The sequence below is a fragment of the Anabrus simplex genome, chromosome 14 (genome assembly GCF_040414725.1).
Source record: "Anabrus simplex isolate iqAnaSimp1 chromosome 14, ASM4041472v1, whole genome shotgun sequence".
Classification (NCBI taxonomy): domain Eukaryota; kingdom Metazoa; phylum Arthropoda; class Insecta; order Orthoptera; family Tettigoniidae; genus Anabrus; species Anabrus simplex.
In genome coordinates, this window is record NC_090278.1 from 100,118,095 (window position 1) to 100,136,981 (window position 18,887).

General features: G+C 38.4%; 1 protein-coding gene across 17 annotated transcripts in view; it reads right to left on the bottom strand.

Moving 5' to 3' along the window:
* ctrip (E3 ubiquitin-protein ligase ctrip) overlaps positions 1 to 18,887 on the bottom strand; it is a 322,022-nt gene that overhangs the window by 236,075 nt on the left and 67,060 nt on the right. For all 17 annotated transcript variants that reach the window (XM_067157963.2, XM_067157962.2, XM_067157961.2 and 14 more), the window contains one exon: positions 4,201 to 4,297. In XM_067157963.2, coding sequence (XP_067014064.2) covers positions 4,201 to 4,297 — 97 coding nt within the window. The remainder of the gene's footprint in view (positions 1 to 4,200; positions 4,298 to 18,887) is intronic.

Genomic DNA, 18,887 nt, shown 5'->3' on the forward strand with positions numbered 1-18,887 from the left:
CCGGTTTGTTCCTCAATGCTTTGTATTTAAGTGTTGCCTTCAAGTTGAATATTTGTTCTGCACACGAGCGACCAGGGCGGAAGCCTGCTTGATATTCGCCAATACTTTGTTCAAGTTGTTCTTGCGTTCTCTTCAAAAGGCAAGCTGAAAGAATTTTGTAAGTCACTTGGAGAAGAGAAATGCCCCTGTAATTGTTTACGTTGGTCTTATCTCCCTTTTTGTGTAATGGGTGGATGAGGGCGCACTTCCAGTCCTGAGGTAATTCTTCCGATTGCCAGATATCTGTGATGATTTGAGTGAGCTCCTTGAGGGAGTTAGGTCCAAGATTTTTCAGAAGTTCCGCAATGATGCCATCTTCTCCGGAGGTCCTATTGTTTTTAAGTTTGAGGATGTGGCCGCCGATTTCTTCCTCTTGTCGGTGGTGGAGATTCTGGGAAAGTGTGACTTGGGGGTTCTTGAGGGAATCTTGTGAGGGGCTCTGGACAGTTGAGGAGATCAGCGAAGTAAAGTGCTAATTCCTGACAATTATCCTGATTACTGAATGCAAGTTTTCCATCTGATCTTTTGAAAGCCAGGTTTTGAGGAGCATACCCACGGACTTGTCCTCCGAATTCCCTGTAGAAATCTCGTACATTGTAGTTACGAAAGTTGTCTTCAATCGAGTCAAGTTGTTGCTTCAAGTGTTTTCTCTTGACCTGCCTGATGATTTTGGCTTCTCGTTTTCTAGTTTCATTGAAATATGTTTGGTTTTCTGGTGATTTCTTGAATGCTTCTTTTCGTTCCTTATTATTATTATTATTATTAGGCCTATTATTATTATTATTATTATTATTATTATTATTATTATTATTATTATTATTATTATTTTGATCAGGGCATGTTTATGTTACAAAAACATGCACTAAGGGAAAGAGGCTAGAATCTAAGAGTACCGTATATATAGCAAGGATGGTGTATATGTCAAAGAGACTCACGGTCTCGCGGGCATCCTTGCATTGAGCGATGAGAAGAATGTAAATCTTGCCTTTACTTCTTTGGATGTACTATGTACATAACCTCGAATCGTACTTGCCTGATTACTGATTTATGCTGCACTCCGTTGAAGTTGTTCGCCTCAGCAATATCCGTGAATGATTCACGAATTCGAGATGAGTAGTATTTTTACTCCGCTGCTTAACCTCAATTGCGACGCATTGTTTTCACTTCTGGATTTCACTTTTCATGATCTTGCTTGTATTGAACATATCAGGTTATTGAGAGCCATGCCATTGGCTGCCAATGTTTGTTTTTGATTGATTTTGAAGTAAAGGAACTTTGTGCCTTCAATACTTTATTGCATTTGATATGTCTTAATGATGCGATATCACAACTTGATGACAGACATGACTGTTGCATGCGTAACCATTTTCAACAATACAAAATCATCCAACCAATCGGAAATAGGCTCGAAAAGTGCCAACTTAATGAAATACATTTACAAAAATTAAAAGTATCCTCATAACATTAACCATGATAGGTTAATATTGTGTTAGGTCTGTATTGACTAGCCTGAATGTAAATATAACTATTTAAAATAGTTGATTTGAATCCGTCCTGATCAATACTCATTAAATGAAAGAAAAACTATTTATTAAACCAAACATGTATAATACTTTGAGCAAGAAACAAGTGATGTTTCATATAATATTTATTTTTACTCTTTGAAATGGTGTATTACGACAATACTTCTTTAAATTTTAAAACAAAAGATGGTGTGATGTTTTGTTTTCTGATCTAACCACTGAGGAAGGGAATGGTTGAGACTTCCTGAAACACGTTTGGTTTAATAAATAGCTTTTCTTTCATTTAATGAGTGTATTGATCAAGGCAGATTCAAATAAACCATTTTAAATAGTTATATTATACATCTGCTAATAATGCGCTCATACTTTCATGGACCCCAATGCACTTTGTTGTCTGGTGTTTTACACAAACTATACAAGTAATAATAATAATAATAACTTAAATGTTTCCACCTTTTCAATACAATATATTCACAAATTTACAAAATTATACGGTACTAGTTTCGACCCATCAGGGTCGAAACTAGTACCGTATAATTTTGTAAATTTGTGAATATATTGTATTGAAAAGGTGGAAACATTTAAGTTATTATTACTTATATATTGTTCAATACGGACCAAAAACATGAAATTCATAACCATCAACAAACTATACACCCTAGTTATATAATACACCCCAGTAGAAAAGCTTTTCAAATTTGTTTTCTCATCTATTTCACGCCTATTAATACTCTCATCTTCGGAAACAGATATAACATCTCTTTCACTGTACCCGTAGGCCTACATACAAGATGTAAAAAGTACTCAAGTCGGGGGGGGGGGGGGGGGGGGGGGGAACGTTTGTCTTTTGGATAGTTCTGATATGTGTATTCAACAGTATGTTTTCTCATACAACTCATTCTCTTTCCCGGTCCCCTGCAGAAACGTTTAAATAAGGTTTTACGAAACTAACCTCTGAAGTCTATCAACCTTTCTGCGTCGCAATTTTTAAAATCATGATATTGACTTTATGTCCCAATAACTGCTTTTGCGGTCTTCAGAGACGCCAATATGTCAGAATTTATTCCCGCAGGAGTTCTTCTACGTGCCAGCAGATCTACCGACACGAGGATAACTTTTTGAGCACCTTCAAATACCACCGGACTATGCCCAGATCAAACCTGCCAAGTTGAGGTAAGAAGGCCAGCACCTCAACCGTCTGAGCCACTCAACCCAGCCTGCCGTATTTTGAGATTATCACATTCTTACTTTATTTCAATACACAACATTAAATTAATCGACTGTTTACTTCAGCCTTTATTTCTAACTATGTTGGCCAGGTTATCTACGCATTTATTACGGGAACATGTTCTCTTTCATTTTCTAGTGTGGTTACAGAACAACAGTCAACTCTTGATATTCCCTTAAAGTTTGAATGCCAGCAAAAGAGCTTGCTAATGATATAGCGCGAAAACTACATTGAACATGATCGTTCGCGATCATTGAGTCCGTAAGTATCGATAAGAGAAATAACGCACGCTTACTCGCTCGTAATAACGCATGCATCAGTGATAGGGTTTCCGCTGTAACCGAAGTACAATACACAGTTTAATATAGGAATTTTCAAGGGGCATAAAAATCTGTCAGAACGGAGTTCTCGCTATATCGGACTTCTACTGTATTTAACATTCTCTAATTCATTAACACATTCGCAGGGAGGAAGCAAAATGGCGTGAACAGCCATCAGTTTGTTGTCTTCCTTCATTTTCCTTCAGGGTTCCTCTTGTGTTACGCTGTGAATCGTCGGCAGCTTATCTCAGTTGAAGAGAAGGGGCTGGGGGGATGGGTGTGTGTTCTTTGTTTTGTTTTTTCACGTACTGTACAGCAGTTGTTACTGAAGATTCTGATGGTGTGGTGTGCAATGATTTATCACGGCATGACTTGTACCGATACAGATTTTAGCTAAGATTTTTATCCGTGCTTGGTTTTGTAATTTAGCTGTTTCTTAAGCGCATTTTATTTTTAGCACTTTTCTCACAAGCGCATTTAATTTTTACCATTTTGTTCATGGGATGTTACAACAGAACAATGGTACCCAGCATTGCCTGGGCAAGTTTATTAAATCTAACTATTCCCCACCTCCCAAGCATAGTAAAATGATCTATTTTCTCCCTCAATTTGCCTTGAAGTTCCATACTGAGGTCTGTTTATCCTTGTTGTAGCCCACTCTACAACCCTGTACCGTACATTAATGTGCAGCTTAGTTTCTTTCTCCTTTTATCTTGAATTTACTTATTTCACAAATTTATGCACCGCCATTTTTCTATTATGCCCTGGAAACCAAAATGAGCTCCTAAGCCACCTGTCCCCTTGAGTTCATAAAAATAATTTGCAGCTTAAATTTCTTACCCCCTTTTATCTTGAAATTAAATGCTGAGTTTCACCAATGTGTGTGCCACTGTTTTCCCATGATGCTAGTAAGTAGAGCCGTTCGATATTGTAACCTTGTTGCCATGAGAGAGTGGCAAGAACAATACAGGTTTCTTAACCTGTAGCACTAGTGTTTTATGGTGCACATTATAAGATTTGAATTTGTATCTCTGTGTATTGATCAGGTGGAACATCCCCTCCAGACATTATGCACTATAGCGCTTATTACCTGCTGCTGGCACAGGACCCCGTGGTGGTCTTGCTACGAGTGCTGCGTCTTAACTCCTGAGTATCTGCGGTGTCCCTCTTGTTGCCCGAAGAGCTCGCTGTGGACAGAACACAACATTCTCTATAGTATGTAAATATGGTTCACCATTAAGCATGCAACACTGTTTAAAAGACAATACAGAAACCCTTATTACAAGAATATGCACAGTAAGACAATGACCTCAATTCTCTCCAGATAAAATTCCGGTCTTTTACTCTAAAAATTGTCCGATATGACTGCCTCTGTAGCGCAATGGTTAGCACTATTAGCTGTGTCCTCAGCAGCGAAGCTTCAATTTCCGGTACTGCCAAAAATTTAAGAATGGCAGGAGGTACATGCAGCTCGCCTTCATTTGGGGTGCGTGCGAAAAGAGCTGCCCTACTCGTGAAAGAACACAAATTTACTCTATTTAATATTTGGGGTGCGTGCGAAAAGAGCTGCCCTACTCGTGAAAGAACACTAATTTACTTTATTTAATATTTGTTTACATTGTATTTTAACGTGTGCTTTTATTATATTTTCAACATATTGAACATGTATTATGAACATTAATAACAATTTTGGGTATAAAGCCTCTGAAAGCTGCAAGTGAACTGAGTCCGACAGTGGTTCCTCTCCTTATGGGGTAGATCAAATTAAAAATTGTTTCAAAGCCTAAATTCCTGGTCCAGAACTGTAATACTACCTTTCACATGTCGCGTCATTTCAAGTTTCTCGGTTGAAGATTTCACTTACGAGTAGGTTCTTAAAACTCTAAATGCCAGCAAGGAAAGAGTATTAGCGTAATGCAGAGCTTCAGCAATGGTCCATCTGTGAGAACTACTCTCATACTTGTAACCTGCGACAAAAACACAGAAGGTAACCATACAAGTTTTCAAAGCCAGCACTAATTGGTATTGATGAGGAAAGCTGTTGTAAGAGAGTATAGATTCTGTGTCTTATTACTGTAGGTATCTATGAAGTGTGCCTTTGCTGGCAAGATCTAGTGTTGCGCTATGTCTTCTGGTACGGGCTAGAGCATTCTTGTTACTTTCAATGACCTGGCTCATCCTTTGCTTTGACAATGCGATTGTGACTAAGGTATGAGCGCTGCTAGAATTGCCATTCCTTATGCAGCCAGTCCCCGCTATGAATGGTGCGAAAATGCTCATAGGTTGGTGCATGCAGACTGATATGTAATAGCAACTTCTGGCTCAGTGAGGACAGCAATGGGAAACTTCACCTCATCTCCCCAGTATGCCCCTTCAGTGAGGCCAAGGCCATCTATGATAGCTAATGGTCAAGCTGTTGAGGATACAACTAGCCTTTGGGCTGACAATGGAACAAACATACATACATCTTTGTCATAACAATCCAGAGCCTACATAGTGACAAACACAGTAGATATAATTGAAACATGAAAGTACCCAACTCAACTTCAACGCGCAAATCTAAATCACAAACTCAGACTGCACACACCATTCAATCCTTTCCATACTTTTGTTCAAAGACTTGAGCAGAAAGTTGTCAAATGATTTTTTTAGTAGTTACTGCTATTATCGGCAAAGAAAAAGGAAAGAACACTTTCCACAATGAAATTGACAGAAGACTGCTTATTCAAACAAAAAAGATTTCTGGCACACCAACACACGGAGTGAATTTAGGTTGGAACTATAGGTGGGCCGGCGTAAGGTTGCATATGACAGCTGCGCACAATGTTTGTCACACTGCAATGGTGCACGAAGCGATGTAGCCGCCGCAACAACAGCTGATTGCACGACACGCGACTTTTCATGGGAGAAATGCTTTTCATGCCATCACGATGATACACAACACAAATGACATCTGCCGACAGCAACCGCACTTTCAACACACCGATTAAGTTTATAAAAAATATTTAATCACACAAAATGATACGAGATAAATCTACTATGAAGTCCTTATTATCAGCCAACAAGAATCTCACTTTAAATACACCAATAAATGTTAGAATAATATATACTGCTTGCATATACCGATGCTAACACGGTTTCAAGTGAAATGTATTAAATTTATGAAGATTCAGAAATCTTATTTTCATACCTGATTCACACAGGTAGAGGCTCGATACCCTCCATATCATTGCTATCACTACAGTTGCCTTCGTTGTCATTGTCGTCGTCTAGGCAGACCATCAACTCCTGGCAGTCACTGATTATGCCATGCATTTCCATTGCAGAGTTGATGAATGTTGCGACATGGTTAACTTTCATCCTCCACAAAGCCACATCCACTCAAGCAATAACTCTCAGAACAGTCCTTCCACTTCAGCAATTGTGAAGGACTTTTTAGTGCGTACGTAACGTTTCACTTCACCTCACAGCGTGCCAACTCAGCGAGGCTGAAGTGACAGTGGTACAGCGGCAAACCTAATAACCTTGTGCCCTTGTTCCTTCGCTACCTCGTCGACTAATTTAGTCGCACATATATGCACTGTGATATTTCTTTCCTGCTGCCATTCCACTAACAGTTTTTTTACGGGCGCTCGAAGTAGGGGTCTTGTCCATTATTACAGAGTGGTAACGTGCATTGTCCATAACAATGACAGAAGATACTTTGAGCTGTAATACTCGTACACATGTCTTCATATTACATTAGCCTGGAAAGAATTCATTCCTGTTGCGCGAGATGGCTTAATTAGTTTCTTTCCCGGAGTGCTGTGAAACAAGTCCCTACTATCAGCCCTGTTTCCGCTACTGTTATGTTCTCAAGTTCCTTTCTCCTTTAGTTCTTGGAGGCAAACACCTGTCTGAATAACAGTACACTTTGAAAGACCTAATGTTTGACACATGCGTTCCACAACTTAATCTGCAGGACGAGAGACATGGCTATACAAGCGTACAAATTTCCTCTCCCTCTCTTAAAACTCTTAAGAGTTCTCCACACTAATTCTAATGCCCGACTATTAAGGGCCACTCCGTGACGCGAAGGATTATCACTTCGCGGTTCATGACTATGTTGTCGTTTCCGTGACATCGCACTGCATTCGTTAAATAACATTTCACAATTATCTCACAAAGAAAATAAAACTTTCATAAACACGCGAATCACACCTGATCACGTGCTAGCGGCGACAGACAAAACGGCAACACTTCAATACGGTAGTCATGCTAGTTATAGATGGCACCACTCTACTACCCATATTGCCAACAACAATCAACTGAAAATAGTTCTCATTTATTTTGTGGCTCCCTAAAACCTTACAATATATTTTTTAATGCTCATTTTTTAAGCAAATAAAAGATTATAAGCACTATACGGAATTAAATACGAATTAACATGAATAAAATGCGTAACTGTATTTGACATAAAAAATGGTAGATTGGTCATTCTGATTGACGGGTGACCTTCATTTCATTTTTGTAGTGGTGCCAAGATGAATTACAATTGTCAAATGCAAACTTGTGCCGGCCCACCTTTAAGTGACTGGCATAATTATTTAAGGTGGATTAAGAACATTTAGCCCCACTTAGTAAAATAAGCACTGCAATGAGATACCCACTTAATTATCTTTACTCAAAATTACTTTTAGTTTCCTTCATCAAAGTCATTATCTTTCAGTTGTGTCCAATAGGCAAATGTGTTATCAGTAAATATCTACAAATTCAGATAAAAAGACTTGCACACTGCTAATCTTCTCTGCTAAATTTATGCACAAGTTGAATCAACCACATAAGCTACATGGGAAAATATCAAGCAGCTAATCGTTCGACTTACTAGCACACATTGCAACTTTAATTTGCTTGCACATGTCAACAAGTACAATGTACTGTTAATGGAAATGGCAAAAAAAAAATTTTAATTCACACACACGTGCACGCACACGCACGCCCTACCTCTGTGCCACCCATGACAACCTTCTGATGCCACAGTGCAGGAATATACCATGAGAAAACAGCCTTCCCTTAAACTTTCACCGTAACTATCTACCGAGTACCCACGCCTACCGCAAAAACTCCCAGCATAGTGATCAATTATTACAAGCCTTTATCGTTAATTATTGTATTATGCACTAGATGGCAGCACATTCAAGTGAATGCTTAGTAAACAGTTCTCACTCCCCCCCCCACTAAAACTCTGTCAACCTATGTTTACACTTACATTCACTCGCTCAGAAACATGTAATCGCTCAGCTTCACGCCTTGTTGGATACTGTGAATGGCAGATAACTTAGAAATATGCACGGGTGATTTCTGTACTATGTCAACAGAGCGCAGTTCAGCAATGGGGCTAGTTGTAACTTGTACAAAAAGTGCAAATCTGGCTGACCACGATAAAATGGAATATCTATTTGATTCTGAAAATGAGGAATATGATGTGTATTTTATGGCAAATATGCCCGACAGTTTACAGTGAATTCAGTACATCCTAAAGATTAAGAATTGTAGAATTTACCATGTTAAGAAAGACATAACACATGGATGACTGACTAAATCCCTGATTTGATGAACCTACAGATGCTGGTAAAAAAACAAGAAATGGGATAAGTATTAAAAAATTCAGACAAAGATCCACCAAATTATTAGAAGGGCAAAAACTAAATGGCTGGGTAATCAGTGAAAGGACACAGAAGAATATGAATCTAAGCACGACGCTTAACATGCATAAAAACTGCAGTCGTTTTATTTGTGCACGTTACAATTACAAACTTTGCATCATTTCGCAGTTGTACAGCAGGCGCGGTTTCCAGTTGAGCTGAAAGTCGCGAATAACCGTAATTTGAAAAGTGTTAATAATATTTTTTCTCTTTCCAATTTGGTTGTGATTAGTGAAGGGCAGAATTGAATATAATCCATTCGAGAACTTGAGGATTGATACATTCGAAACTATATTCTCAAGTTCAACATAACTTTTATAATCAAATAAGAATTAAGTAAAACCTTTTCCACCTGATCGATACTTTTATTATTTAACCTTAGGCTAAATTATGTCATTAAAAACTGCAGTACATCATCAGCTGCTTATCTTATAGCTAGGCGATTTGATAATTAAAATTTGTTGGTAAAGGACACTTAATGGTGAGGGGGGGGGGGGGGTTGTTAAAATTAGATATACAAATTAAAAAGCTATTTCTAAACTAAAACTTCCTAAAATTCCTTCTATGGCACTACACTAGCTCTTCATTAGGTTCGGCTGTGTTTCACTCAATGCTCAGTTCACTTGTCTTGATTATGTGTTGTTCGCCTAAGCTATAAGATAAGCAGCTGATGATGATTGCCAAGCAATTGAAACATGTACTGCAGTTTTTAATGACATAATTTAGTCTAAGGTTAAATAATAAAAGTATCGATCAGGTGGAAAAGTTTCTACTTAATTCTTATTTGATTGCAATATCGATACGGAATGGAAGTGGATAGTATGTAATAATAACCTTTATAAGTCGATGTAGGCCTAATTCACGTGGTACAAGATTTCCATAAACTGACTATGAACAGTATACCGATGACCAAATTAGAATGAAAGGTTAAAAAAAAGATTTCGCCATCATGTTGGATGCTTTTGTATCTAATGTGCTTTATTAGAGAATTAAAAACAACTAGTGGTCGATTGCTGTTTGAATTGGTGTTAAGGATAACAGTATTAGATTGGTAGAAGAGTTCGGCTGATCAAAGTTGCTGAACTGAAAGAAGTTTTCGGAAGAAACTGACGAAGTCTTCCCGGTTAAACAATGTAAAGTTAAAAGATTTTTAAGTCGCGTACCGGTAATTAACGTATGAAGCCGGCCCCGCGGTCTAACTTGCTTGCCTCTCACCCGGAGGCCCTGGGTTCGATTCCCACCCAGGTCAGGCATTTTTGCCTGGATATGAGTGCTAGTTCCAGGTTCACTCATTCTACGATTACCTTTAATAGAGGAGCTATTTAATGGTGAGATGGCGACCCCGGTCTAGAGAGCCAGGAATAACGGCCAAAAGGATTCGACACAATGACCATCCGTCACCTCCTAATCTGCAGGCCTTCGGACTGAGCAGCGGTCGCTTGGTAGGCGGAAGGCCCATCAGGCCTGCAGTTTGGTTGGTTTAGGGGTGTTTGTAAGATTGTAAGTATACATATTTCATTTTTGTGATGCTTAGCCAAATTGTTGATGGTTCATTCATTCCCATAATTTCCGTTTTCCTGTGTTGTACATTTTTTTCACAGGGTCCCCCCAAAAACGAAGAATCGATGTTCCATTGTATTTATGGAAAGCCAGACCTCTTCGGTGCTAATCAGTTTTGTTTTATCCAGACTACGCCGGTACCAACTACAGACTAAGGGCAGACAAACTTTTTTTTCTTATTCATACAATGTTTTTTCCCCTTAGTCCTTACTGTTGATTAACTTTGGTCCTGGTCCAGACGACTTGTGCATCCTAACCTACAATAGCATGTTTGGAACAGAGAGCTGCAAGTTTCTATATAAAACAGTAATATGGCTACTTTGCGTTACTACACAAGATGTGGAATCATGGATAAGACAGATTTGCACAGAATTTGTCAGCCCACAGCCAGCCTAGTTGAGTTATTCACGATGTCTCAATTACCAGTAAGTAAAGTTTTCTCACAAAGAAGGTACATTATTGGCAGTGAGAAAGTTTCATGATATTGCTGAGTTCCCTTGATTACGTCAGTAAGTCTGTATTGATAGACTAAATGACTTGTGTAAGCAAGTCAAGCTCCTCAGCTGAATGAACAGAGCACTGGCATCCGGTTGAGAGGAACCCAGGTTGAGGATTTTAAATTTGCGTACTTAGTTCCTCTAGACCGTGTACTACTACTTATTATACACTAAAATCCACCACAGAAACACACAACAGCGATTACTTATCCAACACAGGGTTGGAATCAGAAAAGGTACACGGCCATAAGTCGCAGTCGTCGAAACTTTTACGTAAGTCACTGGAGAGGACATGGGACATGCATTCAAATTAGAAATCCTGGAAGGGAAGACGTACAAATTTATATTAAAACAAAAAGTGGTTTCCGTAGTGTGTTCAGGAAATAACTTGCACACAATAAACCATCTCTTGTTTATGATACTGCTACGTCGTATGCAATGCTAACGTTAGGAAGATGTACTGCTCACGAAACACTAATCGGCTCCTGTTATTTTCATCGCCATCCTTTATCAGTGCTTGTGAATCACATCTGTAACTTAAGTTCTTTAGTCGACTCAAACTGATTTACGATTGATACTTGAAAAGGAAGACATCTGACAACCGATTATACAGATTACTTACGTTTCTTTTTTCACGTATAACCTGTTAAATGTTTTTTGAGATATTTTCTGAATTTCATTTAATCACAAGTTCGTTTCGAAAGACCGAAAAACCTAACAGTCATAGATTAAGTCAAAACGGAGAAGAAATTGCTCCCACTAGAAAAATAAAAAGTGAATCACGTCAACAGAAAGTGAACGCGAGTTGTTGCAGACATCATAAGCCTGCAATAATAGTAGTAATAATTTTGTATTTCTAGCCTGAAGCAGCTGTTGCAAGGCAGACTCAAACAAGGGTGTATAGGAAACTGGGTGTTACGAGAATAGTATTGAGAGACAGTTGCAGGGAAGCACCCCGTCCCTAAGCCACTCAAGGTTAAAATCTCCGATCCAGCCGGTAATCCAACCTTGGTCTCCCTGTACCGACCATTCACCCAAGAAGCCGGAGCTTTGCGCAACACCTGGCAGCCATGTACAGGCATGCACAGAAAGGGTGTACCAATACAAACAAAGCACCTCCTCGCAGCCTGCTACAGGGCTTTGTTGTGGTTGAAACTGGAACAGTGGCAGATGTATAGCAACACACTCCTTACTCCTCCTTTTCAGTACTGGAGTGGGGCAGTGTCCATTGTTTATGTCGGGACACCACACTATCCTCGTACAATGATAATACAGGTCTAGGAATAACATTTTCTTAGCCTGAAGTTGTCCTGTCTAAGTCAGGTCTAACTTTAGTACGGTCTAGGCACAACCAGCGGATGTTAACAAACAGGACTCCTTAATTTTCAGCGAGGGAAAAAATACAGTAGAAGTCCCCTATAGCAAGTACGGCATATAACGAGAACCCCGTTATGTCAGATTTCTTCTGTCCTTTCATATTTCCTATATTAAACTGCGTATTATCCTCCGGTTACAGCAAGAGCCTCGACACTGACCTATCTGTTATTACGAGCGATTAAGCATGAGCAATTTTTTCTGGTACCGATATTTATACAGCCAGCCATAATATTGCACGAGATCGATAATCTTTGATATTGCGTTTGATTAAATTTCCTCGCTACGTCAACTAGCAAGCTCTCTCTCCAGCATTCGAAGGCGATGTCTGAGTCGATTAGTAATCCCCATTTACTGCTGTTCCGGAAAGAAAAGTCAAAATGAAAGACGAGGCATGTTTTCATAATAAATGCATAAATAACATGTCCGACAACAGTTGTTAACTCGTTAAATATAAAGGCTGAAACAAACGATCGTTTAATTTAATGCTTAATACTGCACTTAAGTAAGAATGGGGTACACTAAGATATGGTAGAGTGCATCATTGATTTCAAAGGTTAGTTTATATTTTCTTGTGTCTGGTTGAATTTTGGAAGGGTATTATGTGAATCTATAGCTAGAAGGTTATTACTTTTCTACTGGTGCTTGATATATGTTTTCAGAATAAGACAGCTGAATCGTTAGCCACAAAATGCGACCTTCGGTATCATTTTCTGTTGAGAGATCTCGCACCAACATTTGCATGCGATGTTGGAGTCTATTAGCAACACCCATCGACTGTTGTTCCCTAAAGAAAGAAGAGAACATGTTTTCGTAACAAATACGTAAATAACGTGGTTAATAGAAGTTGTGAACTGGTTAGAAGTAAATGCTAAGTAAACGATCATTAATTTTAATACTCTACACTGAAATTAAGTAAGAATGCAACACACCCCAAGATATGGCAGAGCATATCACTGATTTCAGAGGTTAGTTTATGTTTTCTCGCGTCTTGTTAAATTGCGGAGAGGTTATTCCCATGTAAATTTTTAGCGAGATGTTATCATTTCTCTACTGGCGCTTCAAATATATTTTCATGATACATATGGTACAGTCACGTTAAATTAGGTAACGCTGTTTGAATAAGACAAACATTTGCCATATAATGCGACTGATCATCGAACAGTATTGCTTCCTCGCTATGTGCACTTGCGAGTTCTCTGGTCAACATTCGAAAGCGATGTCCGAGTCGATTAGTAATACCGGTCAACTGCTGTTCTCTAAAAGGAAATTAAAAAATGAAAGAGGTTAACACATTTTTGAAATAAATGCGTAAATGACTTGGTCGATAGGAGTTGTTAACTCGTTAGAAATAACGCCTAAAGCAAATGTTATATATTAAAATTAAGTAAGAATGTGATTCACCTCAATATGACAATAAATCACGGATTTCAGAGGATAGTTTATATTTACGTGCATCTAGTTAAATTCTGGAATATTCCCATGTAAATTCGTAACAAGGTGGTTATAATTTCTGTACGTGCGCTTGCAATGTTTTCTTTATGCTTATACAAGTAGGTTAGGTGACCGAAGTAGAAAAATATATGCCACAAATGCCTGTGGAGTGATAGTACAATTTTTTCAGACTGAAACTAAACACACTTTCAAGCATTATCATATTTCGAAAAATAAACTAGCAAGCCATAGTGTGGATATCATCTGTGAAAACACAAGTTTTGAACAAACTGATTGCCGTGCACCGTTACGATGGATGGACCAGATCAAGAACTTTACCAGGATGAGCTTACAGCAAGCAAGTCACCATGCCCAAAGCAGAGACTCTTTGAGGAAGGTCACCAAAAGGATTGTTGCGTGATGCCACTACACCCTTACGAAGGGTTGGGCTAAAAAAGAGAGGGTTTTCCACCCAACTTTTATGAAAAATAGGATATAACGAGAAAATTTTTTTGCTGTCATGAATTCTTGCTATAATGGACACATGCAGATGCTGCACCAAACCATCCCACGTGCCAGGTGACAAGCTTTTGCAGGCCAAAGCTGATCCATTTCCAAAGATCAGCACGGGCCATGCATAGCTGACCTTGAAGCCTGTAATGCCTATTACTTCTCCATTGCTTCGAAACCTCCAATGTTTAATTTTTTACTTTTGTAGGTCATCCATCTACAATGACACTTAACAATTAGTTCTTGAGCCATGAACTTTCTACGAGAACAAGTTCCTGCAATCGTTGTAAACAGCTCTACCACTGACATATGCAATACTTGCTGTAGAAGTTCTCCAGAATGCAACCAGGAAAACTAACCACAGACTTAGGAATTTCAACATTCAGGTAGACTGCCACGGAAGGAAGAGCGTAAAGATCGAACTTGTAGAACTGGCAAGCGATTGGCTCAGTGGATTCACAACAGGTCTTCGTTAGCACAATAAAACCACACTAAACGGGTTCAATTTTAATGACTAGTTCCAAGCTAGATTGTCCACTTCTTAAATGTAGAGCCTCGTACTCTTATTCAGACGTTTCTTTCACTACCTAATGAATTTTTTCTGCAGCACAATATAGCAGACTTACGAGTTGCCCCACATCTACGGGGATGTCCAAATAAGACAGCTAGCTTTACTCTGAACATTATCGATCCTGAATCTACACTTTGGCTCTATCTGGTAGTAGTGCTCACAACCAATCCCGAGCTGTCATTCCATATCAACTTATATTGTGGTTCAGCCTAGTTGTTATGTGCATACACCATACGGTTATGCTAGGCCTCAGTACGGTTCACGATCTTTTGCATTTGTGTTTGCCATTTTGTTATTTCTAGTCTACACAGCATACGTTAGTACAATAGTCTATAGGTTTAACAGTTCTGAGTGTACCTAGTTTGTGTATGCATACCACATCTCAGTGTAGATTGAGAGAGACAAGTGCCAACCAAGTCTTTCAGAGATCAATCTAGTATTTCCTTTGTAGGCTATAACCTTCCTGTGCCAGCCATTAGATGTGAGTCACTTGTTATTTCCTCATTCTCTTTTATTCTTAATAAAATATTCTCGTTTTAGTGTCTGATAGTAAGAGCACACAGCGTCCTTCAAGCTACTGTTCATTCGTGATGCATTAGTTTTCCGAGTATGGTACTACTTGTATGCTGCGGTCATATTACATCAGTAGAGTGCTGGCAACATAGGTAAGGCAATGCACACGTGTTCTGCGAACCGACAATTTACAAGTTAAGCCGTGGAGAGCCTAAATAATTAGTGTAGGACGCAACGATGCATAGCACAATACACTTTAGAAGTTCACTGTCAAAATGTTTAAACTTCCACAATAATCATCATCATCATCACCAATGTCCAACTCCAGTCGCCTGAGTATGGTAAACAAGCCTCCTCCACTCCCTTCTGTCCTCCACTTTTACTGCTCCATTACTTCCACCATATCGAATCTAGCTTCTCTGAAGTCCTTCCAAATCTGATCCATCCAACTTCTTCTCCGTGTTTCAACTGGCCTCTTTCCCTTAAGTTCTTCTAATTCCCTTCTTGCTACCGTTCCTTTTCCATTCTTTTTACATGACTGAACCATCTCAGTCTTGCTTTCTGTATTTTCTCCACTAATGGTTCTATATTTAGCTCTTCTGTTTTAATATTTTTTATTCTATCTCTTCTTGTTTTTTAATCGATGTTCTTAATTTCATTTCTCCTGCTTGGAAATTACTACCTTGTCTCTTAATAGTTATCAGCATTTCTAGTCCGTATGTTACAATTATTATGAAATACTGTTTATATAATGTTAATTTCTTTCCCTTGGGTACTTTGTCATTCCATAAAAGCTCTCCGACTTGATAAAATTTTGCACCTTCACTTTCTTATTAATTTCAGTGTTTATTTCATTACTTCCGTTAATAATGCTACCCAGATATGTAAACTGTTCTACATTCTCTAACCATTCTCTGTCTATGTTCAATTGGATTCTCTTTTTCTCTTTTCTACAGTGCATGACTACAATTTTCTTTTTACCAATTACCATTCCAAACTCCTTCAGATTTTCATTCCAAATGTCCAGTCTCCTTTGTACTTCCTTTTCTCCCTTTCCCCAAATCACCACATCATCTGCAAATACCAAAGCATTCACTTAATCACTAATGGTACTCTGTTTTACAAGTTTTATGATTTCATCCATCAATAAACAATATGGCGAAAGTGCATTTCCTTGCTAGAGACCTCTTTTCATATAGAATGTTTCGGAGTCACCACTCACCACTTGTACACTGCTTTTACTCTCATGTTACAATATTTTTATCTTGTTAATGATTTTGGTACATTCCTTGTTAGTGGGCATTCCCATACATGTTTTCTCTTTACTGTAGCATAAGTTTTTTCCAAATACAAAAATGCAAAGAGGAATTCCTCATTCCTTTCCAAATGTTTTTCCATTATCGTTCGCACTGTAAATATCAAGTCTATTGTTGATCTATTCTGTCTAAAGCCATATTGTTCTTCCTCTGTGTTTCTATTATATATCTCAGTCTTCTGTCTATGACTTTCTCCATTATTTTTAGCCCTACCTCTATAATTTTCATATTTCTTCCTATTTCTTTTTTGAACAGTGGTACAATGCTTCCTTGTTGCCAATCTTCAGGTATCCTTTCATCCTTCCATATGGCATTGAGGGCTCTGTATAGCCACTGTAGTCCAATGTTTGCTGCTGCCTTAATCATATCAGCACTGAATTAGTCTTTTCCACTTGCTTTACCTTTGGTCATTGCTTTCAATGTCCTTTCAAGTTCCAACCATGTTATAGGGTTCTCTTCTTTTTCTCCATCTATTACCATTTTCTTATCTCCTCCTTCCGAGCAGTCATCCTCAATATAAAGTTTTTCAAAATACTTTGCCATCACCTTCTGCAGACCCTTTCCATCATGTACTATGGATCCATCATCTCTCTCTAACGCCTTGATTTTTCCTTGATTCTTTTTGATTTTATTACTCTATATAATAGTTTCTGATTTCCTCAACTATCTCGTTCAATTTTGTTGGTAAACACTCCCCAACATTTCTCCTTTTCCCTCTCCATTCTCCTCTTTACTTGTAGTTTCAATCTTTTGTATTCCACATGAAAACATTCTATCTTATTCTCATCCCTCTGATACATTTTTTGCTTTTCCTTATCCATTTCTTTCTTCACCTTGTTCCTTTCTTTTATATCTTTTATTTTGTCTGTCCACCACCGTGTCTCCTTTCCCTTAACCTTTGCTTTTTTTTTCTGCATACTTCAACTGTTGCTTCCTCAAATGTCTGACTTAAATTGTCCCACTCTTCTCCACTACGTATATCTGTTAGGCAACTTCCTTTTTATACAATCTTGGAATGCCATTCTTTTATCCTCCTCCTCCAATTCCCATATCCTGATCTTTGGTTTCATCTTCAATACAATTTTAGGGACTTTTACTTGTTTTAATTCCACAATTATTAATCTATGATCACCTTCCATACTTTCACTGGGAATTATCTTCATATTCATGACGTATCTTCCCCATTCTCAGTCTGTTCTTATAAAATTGATGAGTGTTCCATACTGTCCATCCCAACTATAATTGGCTCATCTTATGACTATTCCTTTTCATAAACCATGTGTTCTTTATTATCAGGTTATTTGCAATATAAAGGGCCAACAGTTTCTCTCCATCTTCATTTCTATCGCCGTACCCACGTGGGCCCAGAATATTCTCATCCCGTTCTATCAGTTCCCATATGAGCATTCAGATCTCCCATTATCGTGATCCCGTCTCCAAATGTATCTTTCCAGTCCATTGAGGAACTCTTCTTTTTCTTCCACGCTGTCCGTGGAGCATACACCTGTACTATCTTCAGTAGTTCCTTGTTTACATGCATGTGCATAATTATTAATTCTTTCATTTACATACAGAACTTCAGCTATTGGTTCAATAATAATAATAATAATAATAATAATAATAATAATGTTATTTGCTTTACGTCCCACTAACTACTTTTTAAGGTCTTCGGAGACGCCGAGGCGCCGGAATTTAGTCCCGCAGGAGTTCTTTTACGTGCCAGTAAATCTACCGACATGGGCTGTCGTATTTGAGCACCTTCAAATACCACCGGACTAAGCCAGGATCGAACCTGATATTGGTTCAACATTCTGATTCACTACAAATCCCACTCCATTTCTTTTCTCTTTACTGTTACCCATCTGGTACAACTTCCACAATATTAGCCACTAAATGAATTACACTTTTCAGTTGTTTACATTTCTTGCACATGTCCCAGACTTTCATTTCTTCCAAATGAGAAGTACGCACACATTTTCTTCTTTGAACTCTATAACCATCGAACATTAGAAGTATAAAAAACTTAAATCAATAATACAAATACGCAATCCCTACGATATTAGGAACATTTCAACAGCTGAAATGGGTTCCATATATACGTTATCTCCCATTCACAAGGAAAACACAATGAACTTTTCAGAGCCGTGATTTTCGTACTTCATAACAAAGAATGTGTTTCTTCCAATATAGTGTGTGTTATATTCACCATGCACAGCTCCATCTGTCTGTAAGAGTTCAAACTACATCCATCCTCGAGTTCTGTCATATTCCACAATAATACTGAGAAAGACATTTGGTAGGTACCAGATGAAGGTTAC